Source organism: Anoplopoma fimbria, chromosome 15, assembly GCF_027596085.1.
Source record: "Anoplopoma fimbria isolate UVic2021 breed Golden Eagle Sablefish chromosome 15, Afim_UVic_2022, whole genome shotgun sequence".
Classification (NCBI taxonomy): domain Eukaryota; kingdom Metazoa; phylum Chordata; class Actinopteri; order Perciformes; family Anoplopomatidae; genus Anoplopoma; species Anoplopoma fimbria.
Window position 1 is genome coordinate 926548 of NC_072463.1, and position 15644 is coordinate 942191.

A 15644-nucleotide genomic window follows, 5' to 3' on the forward strand; every position below is an offset into this window, starting at 1 on the left:
AATGATTTTTTTCCATTTTAACTCAATTCTTTTGACTATATTTGTCTTACTCTTATCGCTGATCTATTTTGCAGTGGTGTCAATATAACTGCTTATCTTTCCTCTTTTTGCATTGTTCTTATTGTTCTCTTCTAATCTTTGTTAAATCTCTGGCACAAGAATTTCCTTTGGGATTAATAAAGTTATCTTATTTTATATAACAATAATAAAAGAAGCCTACTACTTTACTAGCAAGATCTATTTTAGGTCATATTGTGTCACTTTGTGGTCATTTTGTTTGTTGTTTGTGGTCGCTTTGTGTGTGTTTTTTGGTAGTTTGTATTAGTTTTGTGTGTCTTTGTGGTTTCGTTTGTTTGTTGTAGTCATTTTGTGTGTGTTGTAGTTTTATGTGTGTTCTTGGTCATTTTGTGTTTGTTGTTCATCAAATGACTTTACATTGAATGCCACATGTTTGAATAGGTAGCAGTGAAGGACATACAGGTGTGGATCAAAAGAGAGAGAGAGAGAGAGAGAGACACAGAGAGAGAGAGAGAGAGAGAGAGAGAGAGAGAGAGAGAGAGAGAGAGAGCTGCTTCAGTCATGTCTCTCTCTCTCTCTCTGTCTCTCTCTCTCTCTCTCTGTGTAGTAGTCTCTCTCTCTCTCTCTCTCTCTCTCTCATTTCTCTCTCTCTCTCTCTCTGTGTGTGTCTCTCTCTCTCTTTCTCTCTATCTCTCTAGTAGTCTCTCTCTCTCTCTCTCTCTCTCTCTCTGTGTCTCTCTCTCTCTCTCCCTCTCTCTCTCTCTCTCTCTCTGTAGTCTCTCTCTCTCTCTCTCTCCCATTTCTCTCTCTCTCTCCTGTAGTCTCTCTCTCTCTCTCTCTATTCTCTCTCTCTCTCACTCTCTATTCTCTCTCTCTCTCTCTCTCTCTTCTCTCCCTCTCTCTCTCTCTCTCTCTGTCTCTCTCTCTCTCTCTCTCTCTCTCTCTCTCTCTCTCTCTCTGTGTCTCTCTCTCCTGTAGTCTCTCTCTCTCTCTCTCTCTCTCTCTCTCTCTCTCTCTCTCCCCTCCCTCCCTCTCTCTCCTCTTTCTCTCTCCCATTCTCTCTCTCTCTCTCTCTCTCTGTGTGTCTCCGCCTCTCTCTCTCTCCTGTAGTCTGTGTAGTAGTCTCTCTCTCTCTCTCTCTCTCTCTCTCTCTCTGTAGTCTCTCTCTCTCTCTCTCTCTGGTCGTGTGTTTTTATAAACACACGAAGAAGAAGCAGCCTCCGGAGGACCGGGACGTTCTGATCGGGATCATGTCAGGAGGTGGGTAGCGGACCGGACCGGACCGGACCGGACCAGGACCCGGGTCGGTCCGGTCCGGTCCTCACGGCCCCGGTGCTGTGTGTCTCCCCCGCGGCTCTCTAACCTGTGACCCGCCTCTGGGCTGTTAGCCGCTGTTAGCCGCTGCTAGCTTCGCCGCTAACGCTAGCTAGCATGCCATGCTAACGCTAGGCTAACGTTAGCTCATCGGGATTCTTCCGGAGGGGGGGGGTGTTTTTCCTCCTGCTCCCCCCGGAGAGAGAGGGCCGAGCCCGGCCGCGTTCCACCGCCCGGGCCCTGGAGCGGCTTCTGGGGGGGTTCACGACGGACGACCAAACGCCGCTGCGCTGCAACGACGCGACACAACCGCACTAACCCTCCTCCACCTTCATATCCTCCACCCTTCATACCCTCCACCCTTCACTAACCCTTCATACCCTCCACCTTTATACCCTCCACCCTCCCTATCCTCCACCTTCATACCCTATCCTCCACCTTTATACCCTCCACCCTCACTAACCCTCCTCCACCTTCATATCCTCCACCCTTCACTAACCCTTCATACCCTCCACCTTTATACCCTCCACCCTCTATCCTCCATCCTCCACCCTATACCCTCCACCTCCACCTCTATACCCTCTATCCCTCCTCCACCCTTTATACCCTCCACCCTCTATATCCTCTATCCTCCACCCTTATACCCTATCCTCCACTCCTCCACCCTCACTAACCCTCCTCCACCTTCATATCCTCCACCCCTCACTAACCCTTCATATCCTCCACTCCTCCACCCTTTATACCCTCACTAACCCTCCTCCACCCTCCATACCCTATCCTCCACTCCTCCACCCTTCACTAACCCTCTATATCCTTCATATCCTCCACCTTTATATCCTCCACCCTTTATATCCTCCATACCCTCTCACCTTTATACCCTCCACCTTCATACCCTCCACCTTTATACCCTCCACCCTTTATACCCTCCACCTTCATACCCTCCACCCTTTATACCCTCCACCTTTATACCCTCCACCCTTTCCACTCCACACATCACATACTGCTCATATGTAGATCAGTAACACGGGTTGTTGTGTTTTATTTCACATTCAGGGAGTTCATGGAGAAGTTTCTGGGGGTTGCCAGGTTGTAATGCTCCATAATCCATCCCCCATGCTAATAGATCCATCCCCCATGCTAACACGTTAGCATGGGGGATGGATCCATGCATGCTTGTATGTATGCAGGGGTCAGATCCAGGAGCCACTGGCTCTGATTATTGGGTTCTCCGACATTAACCAGCATGCATTTGAACGTCTCAGAGGAGAAGTTGTTGCAGCTTATTGGCTGTTTATTTGGTGTCCTGCTGCAGACCTGCATGCCGTTTGCATTATTATTATTATTATTATTATTATTATTATTATTATTATTATTATTATTATATTCCTTCATTGACTCCTTACCCAAACTTAAAGGAATAGTTTATCTTAAAGGAATAGTTTATCTTTTTCTTTCTCTGATTGTGCCCCACATATGAAAAGAAATATGCAACATTCCTCAAATGCATTCACTGTTACAGGCGTTACAGGTTCTTTGTTGTTTCCAGTGAATTGTTCTGTGTTCATCATCATCATCATCATCATCATCATCATCATCATCACAGTCTGTTCAGGGTTTAATCTTCAGTGTGTGTAGCAAAGTGTCAACAATACTGAGTTGGATATTCCTCATCAGCTGTCATGCTGGGAATGTTAGGAAACATGCATTAATCTGGTTGTTGTTGTTGTTGTTGTTGCTCATAGGCATGTCATTTAATATGCAGATGATGTGTGAGAGAATGTTTAGTATTTGTAGTAGTTTTGTAGCTTTATCTGAATTGATAGTCCACAAAAATCTTTTCATCCACGTCTGCTTTAAGAGATGATAAAATGAAATGTTGGCATACGCTGGGAAAATATTCAATATAAGTGTCGGCTTCAGCAAACCACACATGATTGATTCCGATGAGCTCTTTTCTGAGTGACGGCAGGTTTGATCGAGTTCAGCTTCATACATCGTTGGTCCCTCAGGAATGGGAAGTCTGATGAGTGAGACTCGGCTTCAGGTCTGGACCTGAGTCTGGAAGGGGGAGGGTGACAAAACCTTTCGGAGTTTCCTTGAAAGGAGCACCAGCCGGGTCCTTTTTCACATATTTCTGAATTAAAAGACATCAATGTAATCAAAGCTTTATGCAACGAAGACGTTTTGTTGAGAGATTGCACTGCGAGTTGAAAATGTCACCACTAACTCTCGCACAATTATGCATAATCCACATTTAATAAGACGGTCTCACCTTTTACGACGCACTAGAAGCAGGCTGAATATTTCTGGATACATTTTGACATTTAAGAAAGTTTGAGTCGTGTCTGTGTTATGTTTTCATGTATCACAACTGTAGTTTCTCCTACGATGAGGTAGCTGACATTTAAAAACTGCATTATGCAACTGAAAAAGCAAGCTGCTGAAAAATGAAAGTGACAGGTAATGGTTAAAAAAAAATTCTTTGAAAGTGAGTAGCGATAAATCGTGTGAGGCGGGGTGAGTCCTGTCGTGGTTTACGCTAAGAGGGGAGAGAGATTGTGATGTTTGAATCGAGCTCACTCTGCTTCATCGGAGGCAGTTTTGATTCATCTCTTCCTGTGGGAGGAGAGTTGTCTGTACACGAGATCAGATTTGGTTCTGGGGAAACATAATGAGTCAGTGGCGCCTCATTTAAAGTCGACGGGCCTCTTTTCTCTGTCGGAGTCCTGCGTTGTGATTGAGGCTGAAAAAATAAACAAGTTAATTTTTTTTAAATCCAGCCGTGTGCTGCTTTAAAAGGTCCATCATCCCTGGCAGTGTGTTCTGCTGTGTTTCAGGCTTAACAGCATTTAGTCGTATCTAAAACCAGCATGCCAAGTGATACCTTAATCCCCCTGCAGCCTCACCGTGAGTGGACTAATCATGATGCACGAGGCTTCTTTTAGCTGTTGCTGCAGCACAAATGTAGTTTGGGGCCGTAATGTTTTGCAGTAATGAAGTTTCATCCAGCTACTGTCTGTCCTTGGCACCGTTCCTCTCTTCCTACATGTTAACGTGCATTCAGTCGGTCTCCTATCGGCCCTGTGTTGACAGCGGAGTGATAGACCTGGATACTGGCTGACTAAAAATGCAAAACAGATGTTTGGATTCGGGTGACTGAGCTGCTTAAACACTGGTGGTTTAGACGGGAATCGGGGAGGAATGTAAGGCCTGCAATAATAATCAGATGGTTAGTTGATCAACATAACATTAATAGGTTTCAGTTGTTGTAATTGATGGCCTTTCTTCTTTTGCCAAGAAGGGGTTTCAAATATTTCCTTTTTGCAGTGTCACCGGTGATAAGAGTTGCTCATTTTGTTCTGTTTACCATTAGAAATTACAATATTTATGATGTTTGGGCTGTTGTTTGGAAGCAATTATTAGACCTTGCTTGGTTTGATCAGCGTGTAATCAGACGGTAATGGATATAGTATGCTTGCGGGCATTTGTGCAACCTCATAATTGAGAGTGCACATGTGTAGTGCTTCACCCTTTTCATAAGCTCAGGTGAACGTCTCCCCGGCGTTCTGTTTCAGTCAGGTGTGGCACATGCAGCAGAACAGAAGCCATTGTAGCTGCTAGCTGTTAGATTTGCAAACCTGACAGACCTGCTGGTCCGTTTGCTTTATGACTTCATTTCATTTCATGGGTGTGTTTGAGGGACGTGGAGCTCCTGGTTGGATGGGCCCAAATTATAGAAGAGCTGACTTGACATTTAGTTATTTCCTGCAGGTAATTTCCCCCTAGTTTACTATCAACTGTGTTGTCTCACAAAGAGATCTCTTGTGTAGATAACAATAATGGATTCAGTGAAATCCGTGTGTCCTCCTCTGTTCAGACTTCTGCATACATTTCCATACATGTAGCTTGTTTCTTCAGGTTGCTGTAGATCAGCTGAACTCAGAGAAAAATCGTGTTTCCCTGCACAAACCCCCTCACAGGTGACGTCACCAGCTCGGCCTTCGTAAACAGTCGGGGGAAACCTTGCTGCTCCAGTCGTGTCAGCGGACAGAATTCCTTCCCTGGTGCAGTTTCTCAGGCTCGGCATGCCGTCGCGCTGCAGAGAGCCATTCCAGCTCACGCAGGCAAATTCACTGGCTGATTGCCATCGTTCTGTAAAAAAACCAACAATGACTGCACTTCTCTGCAGTTATCAGCCTGTAGTTAGGTTACGGAAGGGTTCAGGCTCGTTTGACTGTGGCGATCTCAGATGATAATGATTGAAAGGTTGGCGAGTCCATCAGATACCAGAGCTTTAGTTTCTGCAATCTGTTATTGCTGAATATTAGTATTGTCAACAGTGAAACACTTTATTCTACCTTGTTGTTAATGCTGAATAGATTATGAACAAGCTGCAAAATTGGTTAATTTCACAGATGATAAGAACTGGCAATTAGGATTACTAATCATAGACAGAATGTGGGGCGAAATATATTACGTGAACGGCGGGCCAAATAATCAGGATTATACGTTCAGCCCTAATCATGTAGCCGTAGGTCGTGCCGATGGTGATGACAGATCTGAGGACTGATTTATTTTCTCCGTTTCATTCTCACAGCGAAGCAGATCATTTCTAGGTCAGTGGCTGTCAAAGGGCTGGAGTCGCATGCCATTTTTATCCTGCCTCGGCACAAATTGGTTGAAAGCACTTCTTTTTTCCGCGAGGAGAAAAGGGACATTGCCGAGCCGTGATTGAATTACTCTCCCTTTCTCTTATATAAGTTTTATTTTCCACACTTTTGATTTTTGTCTTCTCAAAAGTTTTGACCATTTTGATAATGCAGTTTTTAAAATGAATTTCCCCCTGTTTTCATAAAAAAATGCATCTGGCTTTATCATCATATTTTTTACATTACACACCTATTATGGCAGTGTTTTAAGACCGGCGCAGTTTGTTCTAATACATGAAAGGCAGATCAAAAACCATTGATGAAGCTATTACTGTTTCAGAGGGATTATTTTGTCCTGCACAAGTGTGATAATGTGTACCTTTGTGTAATTTCCTGATAACTCTCTGTAATGCCTGATTAACATGTCAGATTTTTTGTTTTTAAAAAAAACAGCCCATGCATACATGAACATGTATGTCCCGGGGGGAGATATGCTGCGAAACAAAAAGCTAATTATATTGTTATGTGATAAGCAGACTGAAGCACTCAGAGGACAAACCAGTGCCAAAATGTTTTTGTTTGTGTTGCCTCTGTCTCTTCCTAATTGTAAATTTCTATGTCTTGCAGGCAGGTGATAAAAGGAGAAGTCGGCTGTTCTATCCCAGCTTAAAGAAGACCCAGGATAGAAGCTGAGATAGACCCGTTGAGTTGGGGGGAATTCGCCGCTACCGAGGAAAAAAAAAAGGATGAATGTGCCTCTGTACTCCTGACAAGCAGAACTGGAATGATATCTTGACCTGTTTTTCTGGAAGTGACCAAGTTAGCGATGAGCGGGGGGATATAATGGCCAAGAACAAGGATGCGCGCCCCCCGTCATTCGCCGTCAGTGTGGTTGGCCTCTCGGGGACGGAGAAAGACAAAGGGAACTGTGGCGTTGGCAAGTCCTGCCTATGCAACCGATATATTCGTCCCAATGCAGACGGCTACTACTCGGAGCACACCTCGGTGCTGAGCACGATAGACTTCGGTGGACGTGTGGTTAACAATGACCACTTCCTGTACTGGGGGGAGGTGTCCCATCGAGGGGACGATGGGTTGGACTGTAAAATACAGGTCATCGAACAGACGGAGTTCATCGATGACCAGACCTTTCTTCCCCATCGGAGTACGAACCTGCAGCCGTACACCAAACGGGCGGCGGCGACCAAGCTCCAGTCTGCAGAGAAGCTGATGTACATCTGCACGGACCAGCTGGGCTTGGAGCAGGACTTTGACCAGAAGCAGATGCCCGACGGGAAGCTGAGCATCGACGGCTTTTTGCTCTGCATAGATATCAGCAAGGGCTGCAATAGGAAGTTTGACGACCAAATGAAGTTCGTCAACAGCCTCTACTCCCAAATTGTCAAGTCAAAGAAGCCCATTGTCGTTGCTGCCACGAAATGTGACGAGGGCGTAGACCAGCACCTGAGGGACCTGCAGGCCTTCGTCGCCAGTAAGAAGAACCTGCAGCTCATCGAGACGTCGGCGCGCTCCAACGTCAACGCAGAGCTCTGCTTCAACGCTCTCATCCAGCAGCTGGACAAAACCAGGGGGAAGCCAAAAACAGTGCCATACCTGGAGGCGTATAAAGTGCAACGGCAGCTCGTCGCCTCAGTAACGGACAGATTTGAGAAATTGATAGTGCACAACGTGAGGGATTACCACACCACGTGGAAAACGGTGATCAATAACATGAAGGGCCAACCCGACTATGACGAGTTCATCACCTTGGAGGGCTCCAGGAAAGCACGCAACATGTTCACAAAGCACATCGCACAACTGAAGCAGGAGCACATCAAAAGGAGGAGGGAGGAGTACCTGACGACACTACCGAAAACCCTCAACAACCTCCTCAATAACCTGGACGAGGTCGAACACCTCTCTTGGCCCGAGGCGCAGAGTGTGATCCGGAACCGGCCCGATTTCCAGTACTGGTTTGTGGTTCTGGAACACACGCCGTGGGACGAGACGGACCACATCGACATGAGCGACCGCAGGATACCCTTTGACCTCCTTGACACCCTCGAGGGCGAGAGAATTTACCATAACCACGTCCAGCACTTGCTGTCTGAGAAGAGAAGGGTGGAGATGAAGGACAGGTTCAAGAAGACGCTGGACAGGGTTCACTTCATCAGTGCAGGGCAGCCTTGGGAGGAAGTCATGTGCTTTGTCATGGAGGACGAGGCCTACAAGTACATCACAGAATCAGATAGGAGGGATGTTTACTGTAGACACCAGCAGGAAATAGTTGAAAGGGCCAAAGAGGATTTTCAGGAAATGCTTTTCGAGCACGCCGAGCTGTTCTACGACTTGGATCTGAACGCCACTCCCAGCTGTGACAAGATGAGCGAAATTCACAGTGTGCTGAATGAGGAGCCAAGATACAGAGCACTGCAGAAACTTGCCCCAGATAGAGAGTCGCTCCTCCTCAAACACATTGGCTTTGTTTACCATCCCACCAAGGAGACGTGTCTGAGTGGGCAGAACTGTGTGGATCTGAAAGTGGAGCAGGTCTTAGCGAACAGGCTGGTGCAGCTCGACCACGGGCGCTCTAATCTCTACTATAGCAGTGCCAACATCGATAAGATCAACCTCTGCCTCCTGGGAAGGGAGGGTCTCTCACAGGAACTAGCCAACGAGATCCGAGCTCAGTCCACAGACGACGAGTACACCCTGGACGGTAAAATATACGAGCTGGAGCTTCTTCCCGTGGATGTCAATTCCACGCTGCTCTTCAGCCACACGTGGGTCACCACCTTCAAGCCACACGGCTGCTTTTGCGTTTTCAACTCCATAGAGTCCCTCAACTGTATCGGAGACTGCATAGGCAGGATCAGAGCGGAGATAGCACAGAGCAGGAGAGACAGGTTTGCTCAGCCGCTACCGTTTATTCTCATCCTGGCCAATCAGAGGGACAGTGTTTGCAAAAACATCCCCATCCTGAGGCACCAGGGCCAACAGCTGGCAAACAAGCTGCAGTGCACCTTTGTCGACATCCCCTCCGGGGCCTTTCCACGTAAATTCACAGAGTTCCAAATCAAGCAGGGTCTCCGCGCAGTGCTGGAGGGGCTGAAGCATAACTTTGATGTCTTGGCCCCACTGCCCTCAATCAAAGACATGTCAGAGACAGACCTCAGGATAGTCATGTGCGCCATGTGCTGGGATCCTTTTAGCGTCGACCTCATCCTCTCGCCTTTCCTGGACTCGCATTGCTGTAGCGCAGGTCAGCCGGGTCAGAGCAACACCCTGATACTGGACAAGATCATCGGGGACAGCAGGAGGAGGATCCAGGTCACCATCCTCTCCTACCACACCGCTATCGGCGTCCGCAAAGACGAGCTGGTGCACGGCTACATTCTGGTCTACTCTGCAAAACGCAAGGCTTCTATGGCGACCCTGCGGGCGTTCTTGGCCGAAGTCCAGGACGTGATCCCCGTCCAGATGGTGGCCATTACAGACAGCCAGGCAGACTTCTTTGAGAATGATTCCATCAAGGAGTTGATGACGGAGGGGGAGCACATTGCCACGGAGATCGCCGCCAAGTTCACGGCACTCTACTCGCTGTCGCAGTATCATCGGCAGACGGAGGTTTTTACGCCGTTTTTCAACGAGGTGCTGGAGAAGAAGCCGAACATCGAGAGCTCCTTCCTGTTTGACAGCTCGTCACGCGAGTGCACCACCGGCGCCAGTGAAGACGTCTTCCCCACCTCGCCCCATAGCCACTCCCCGGCCTACAACCCCTATTACCCAGAATCTGATGACGATAACGAGGCCCCCCCGCCGTACAGTCCAATAGGCGATGACGTTCAGCTTCTCCCCACACCCAGCGAGCGGGCCAAGTACCGCATCGACCTCGAGGGCAATGAGTACCCAGTCCATAGCACGCCTGTGGGGGACCATGAACGCAACCACAAAGTGCCTCCGCCTGTCCGGCCCAAACCTGTGCTCCCGAAACCCAACGTCAAAAAGCTAGACCCCAACCTGCTGAAAACCATCGAGGCTGGCATGCGAAGCAACCGCAGGCTGCAGCGCGGCCCGATGGCGCACAGCGAGGACTTGGATGCGTCCGACAACTATGCAGACCCCGTGGACACCTTGCTCAGGTCCAGGGGCTACCACAACGACGACATATACGCCGTCCCCGATGACGCGCACAGTCGTCTGGTCAAAATTAGAAACACGTTCGGCGGGTTGCACGGCCTCCATGGAGGAGGGGAGGAAGAGAACGGATACGACAGGAAGTCTCACGCCGGACGGCGGGGGTCGAAATACAAACATCGATCTAAAATCCTGTTCAGCCATACGAAGGCCTACCAAAGACGATTCCAATCCGACAGCGATGGCGAGGAGTCGGGCCCCGCCACGCAGAAAAAGAAAAAGGGAAGAGCCCACCGGGGCAGCGAGGAGGACCCACTGCTCTCCCCCGCCGACCCCTGGAAGGGCGGGATAGATAACCCCGCCATCACCTCGGACCCCGAACAGGAGGACAAGAAGATGAAGAAGAAGAAGCCCAAGACGCCAAAGGAACCGAAGAAGGTGAGTGGATTCCGTCATGAATATGCAGAGTTTTAAGGTCAATTTTATTGACTACTTTTAGCAAACAGGGTAGTTTAAAAGAGCAACTGAAGACAGAAAGAGATATTATGGCCTCCAAGAGGTTGAGCCAAAGCTGTTTGATTTAGTTTGAAGCTTCAGTGCATTGAATATGAGTGAGGGAGCATGAAAGAGAGGGAATGAGAGCAGAAGAGATTGTATATACTAGTGTGTGGGTGTGATATGAGCAGATTTCTTTTTTATTTATAGCCCCAGGGATTCATCTTGAGAATAAACTAACTTGATAATTGATTGATCTGACCCGTTGCAGAGATAGTTTATGAGCCTCCCCACCTTTCTGGCCCCAGACACCCAATAAAAAGCTTTGATAAAAAGACGCACTGTTAGAGACAGTGGGGCTCTGTGTGAATAATCTCAGAGCAAAGGCTGCATCCGGATGCAGCCTTTGCTCTGAGATTATTCAGAGATAAGAAGCCTGCTGATCCTTTACAGCAGCCCTCTAAAGGCTTGTCTGAGACTGCTGAGAACACACACACAAGATCATTTAATATAGCTACTGTCCTCTAACACAAACACTCAGCATACACATGCGACAACTAAGCTAGCACTGCTCTCTAGAAAAGCACACAGGCAAATGAAGAAATCAACAGCTGTTGAACATGCAGTTAATAGCAAACATTAGCTTAAAGTGCATGTACACACACCTGCTCATGCACCAATATACTCACACCTTAGAAATATAATATCTATGTATATCAGCATTAGAGATCCATACATGAAATCCAAAATGGATCCCATTTTTATAACTTAAATTGAGCCCTGCATGATTTCAAATACTGCAATCCTAAGCAGCAACATCTGGCTTTGATTCAAAATGTTTACAGTCTCCTGAAAAACTGTCTGTTGGCGCTACTGCAGGTTAGCAATTTGCAGCGTCAAGCAAAACAATCACAGCATGCACGGTCTGTCCGTGTCCCGTAACCCGATTGGACGACAGCGCCGCACACGCATGCAGGCGAGCGAGCGCGCCGGAGTATCAGATAATAGTGTGCTCATCAGCATAGAGACAGCCGCCGGCGCTGCACGGCCGTCATGAATGCGTTGCATTGTCCTAACATTCAGACCGTCTTTGATAATCAGAGATGGGGGGGGGGGGGAGCGAACGGAGAACCACAAGGTACAAAATGGAAGGTGTTCAGTCGCCGTCCCGGCCAATTAGAGTTGAGCCTGAACCGCTGTAGGCATGACAACACTTTGATGAGCGGAGGAGTGTGGGAAATCAAAGCCACCTCGTTACTGGTCCCAGCTTCGGTCTTGAATAACAGTTTTGTCCGTTGTCTTTTTTTTTCTTCTCATCTTCCTCCACATGAACCTCCCTCTGTTATCTCCCTCTCTCACTTTCTGTATGACCTATTCCCCAATTGCCCTCCTCCTCCTCTTCCTCCTCTTCTTCATCGTCATCTCTATCTTCTGCCTCTTTATTTCTGCTCTCCCTCGTGTCTTTTTCCTCAATTCCTTCTTCTTCTTTCTATCTTTTCATGCTCTTCCCGTTTTTCTTACTTTCCTCGACTTCCCCTTGTTGCCCCTTTTCTTTCCCATCATCCCTTTGGTATCATCCTTACCTACTCCTGTCTCTCCTCCATCATCCCATTTGGATTGCTTCCTCTTAATTCTGTTCCTCAATTTGCAATTTCCTGTTTTCTCCATTTTTACTTCCCCTTCATCCCTATTTCCTCTTTTTTCCCTCCCTCCTTCCTACTTCTTACTCCTTTCCATCCCCCTCTCTCCTTCCATCCTCCCTCCTTTGTCACATTCTCCACCCTTCCTCCTCTCTCCCTTTCACTCACTATCATCTCCCTCCCCCCACTTTATAGACAAAATCTAAGCCCCCAAGCCTCTGTACCCCCCCACCCGGAGAACCTGGGAGAGCAACTATTTTGGCGTCCCCCTGCAGAACCTGGTGACCCCGGACCGACCCATCCCACTCTTCATCGACAAATGCGTCGACTACATCGAGCGCACAGGTGAGTCATTTGTTTTCATTGTTGTTCTTTATCTCTTCCTCGGGTCTTATATCCCCATCTTCTTCTTCTTCTTCTTCTTCTTCTTCTTCTTCTTCTTCTTCTTCTTCTTCTTCTTCTTCTTCTTCTTCTCTTTTGTTTATTGTTTCCCATTTATCTTCTGCCTGTGCGTTCAGGTGCACCGGGCTCTCTCTGGTGTTTTGTAACTCTTGCAAAGCACAGCTGGTTTGTTCTTACATGCAAAAGCTTTGTGGTTATTTGCCGTGAAAATTCCTCTCATGTCTTTCCAAACGGGTAATTGAGCGAGAGGAGGAGGGACGGGGAGATGGGGAGATGGGGAGATGATTTTGAGGTGGGAGTGGAAAGCGCATGAATCTGAATTATAAGAAGATTCACTTCTCGGATCTGATATCACCCCACCAAACATGTTTTGTCTGGCCTGTCAACCAGCCAGCCGGGCTGCCGGTCGATACAAGTCAATTTCAAGTCAATGAGCTTTATTGGCATGCCATTTGATGGATTTGAAGTGTTGCCAAAGCGATGCTGGAAAGATTACAAAATAAGATGGCAAAAGATTAACATGATCAAAACACTGATTAAGGAATGGCAGCGGAGAGATTTACTCAAGTACGTGCCATCCAGTAATGAACACAAGAGAAAAGAGAACATGAGATACTCGTAAGAACACGTAGGAAACATTTAAGATTTGAAAAAGTTTCCTGTGTAGTATCTTTGGGTTATTAGATTTTTGTTTAGCTAAAAGTACAGATGCCCAAAAAATAGGTTTGATCTTCTCAAATGTGAGGATCTGCTGCTTTTCTTTCTTTTATGTCTTTTGTAAAGTTCATATTTTTGGGTATTTGGACTATTAATTGGACAAAACAAGCTATTTGAATATGTTGCTTTGGGAAATTGTGATTATTGTTGGCGGATTTATCAATAATGACAACAATTGCTTTCTGATCAATCAGAGTTTTGTAAAACTGTCAACAAAACTGTCAATAAAACTTTATGGAACACCCCAAGTACATCAGAAGCACTTTGGTTTGCTTGCACATGGTATTAATAGTGTTCTGAAATGTCAATGAAAAATCTGTTTCTACTCAATGGCATCCCAACAGTGGGTTAGATGCCCTTGAGCAAGGCTCATCACCCCCATCAGCTCCCTTGAAACTGCAAAAAGACAACTTATTCAGTCAGTGGTTGTATGAGAAGAGCAGTCTTATTCTGGATGAGTAAACCTTTGGACCAGTTTGGACAAGTGAAACTCCAACTGGCGCCGCAGTGCATGCTGGGTATGTGTTGGCCTCCTGCCCTGCTGTTGTGAAGAAGGCTTTCCCCCAAAGTTTGAGCTAATCTTTAGTGAAGTTCTGGATCAGTCTGATTAATGTTTAGACACCGTGTGGTAGGGCTGCACAGTTAAATGAACATGATCGACTGTCATTACATTACAGTCATTTAGCAGACTGTGAAACTCTGCTTCTTTTTAATATATATTGTTTTTACAGGAACTGGTTAATTTATTTTGCAGCGAGATTTTAATGTAGAATAAAATGTTTTGGTAAAATCATTTTAAGCTTCTTTTTGGTTGCTTCTTTTGACGGAAGTGTTCGTCACACATGATGTGTTTAGGGACCCTCAGAAAGATGAAATTCTGAACATTATGACAGTTTCTACAGCTTTTGGCTGTGATAAACGGTGTAGTTTTGCCGATTTGTTTGAAGACAACATGCTTTTCTACTGCATCGGTGGGTTTTGGGGTTCAGATGGTTTAAAAACAAGCGCTTCCTAATCTAACAGCCAGCTACCAGGGGGCGATCCAGATGTTTATGCTTCACTTTAAGGAAGCTGCCATGCCCAAAGATTGAATGTAATACGTAGATATGGTCACCGTGACCCTGTTGGTTTATTGACTTCGGTTTTGAAGCCTCAAGTCGGCATTTTAGCCGTTGCCATCTTGGTTTTTGGAACCAGAAATGACATGAAACGTAAACAGAAATGTAGCATTACGTAACACAACATTAAAGTGAAAGCAGCGCTCTGTTTATTTAAATGTGAAAGTGCAATAAAAAAAATGTTTGTCCCTAAAATCAATGAATAATCCTGTTCTCAATATAGATGAAATAGAATGGGGATTATTCATTTAGTCACAATCATGCGGCCTACCGTGTGGTGGACACTTTATTTCAGAGCGTCTCAGATTGTTGCTGTTCTTCAGAGACGACTGCAGTGAGATTCAAACCCCCAACCAGCCACTTTTGAATTTCTTGCTCCAAGCTTCCCCTCAGCTTATTAAAGACCCAAACTGTTACTTTTTTCTCCCCCTCTCATCACTGAAATGAATATTTTAAACACATTTAATATTGCATGAGTTTGTTGCATAATGTATTTACACATGGCCCAGTACTCTTTTTTTCCCATGTTTAGTGCCTTTTAAGAAGCAAAAGTGCCAGAAAGACCTCCAAGTAACTTCCCCCCCAGTCAGATTCTTGATGAGGAAATGCTTCTTTCTGCTGTGTATTCAGGGGAGAAGTGTTGGCACTCAGTTTCTTTTTATTGTGAGCTGAATTCAGGAGAGTTTTGCTCTCAGTCAAAGTTACAGAATGGCTCTTTAAGGTATATATAGGTTGTTTTTTTTGTATTTGTACACACTGTGGCCCTCCAGCCCTTCAACATAAGACAGAAAACTTGTCTTATCAACGTACTCCCTTTTTCTCTGCTCCTTCCATCTCCATATGTGCAGCAAATGTATAGTACGGACATTAACAGGGAGGTGTTTCCTGTGTTCGGTTCTGTTTTCTGAAGGTGGTGTTTGTATCTGAGCTCTTCTTCGTTCTGGCGCTGTTAATTCCTGTCCTGAAAATCCCCTCCCGAATATGTTTTGATATTCAGCTGGATCTACATGAGCCCCCGTTGGTGGCTGCCAACCAAATTCAGGGATTAATCCCAGGCAGCGCTGTGTGTGTGTGTGTGTGTGTGTGTGTGTGTGTGTGTGTGTGTGTGTGTGTGTGGTTGTGTGTGTGTGTGTGTGGATGCCTGCCAGCTGACA

General features: G+C 46.4%; 1 protein-coding gene across 2 annotated transcripts in view; it reads left to right on the forward strand.

The window, feature by feature from the left end:
- The first annotated feature begins 1199 nt into the window (after nucleotides 1-1199).
- Nucleotides 1200-15644, forward strand: part of arhgap5 (Rho GTPase activating protein 5) — a 46044-nt gene continuing 31599 nt past the window's right edge. Inside the window, exons 1-3 of one of the 2 annotated variants that reach the window (XR_008531745.1) lie at nucleotides 1200-1278; nucleotides 6609-10556; nucleotides 12449-12598. Coding sequence is in view for 1 of the 2 variants with exons in the window: in XM_054614074.1 (XP_054470049.1) it covers nucleotides 6732-10569; nucleotides 12461-12598 (3976 nt within the window). In the remaining variant the exon portion in view is untranslated. Of the gene's footprint in view, nucleotides 1279-6608; nucleotides 10570-12448; nucleotides 12599-15644 lie in introns of both variants that reach the window. The other variant, XM_054614074.1, reaches the window with a different exon arrangement.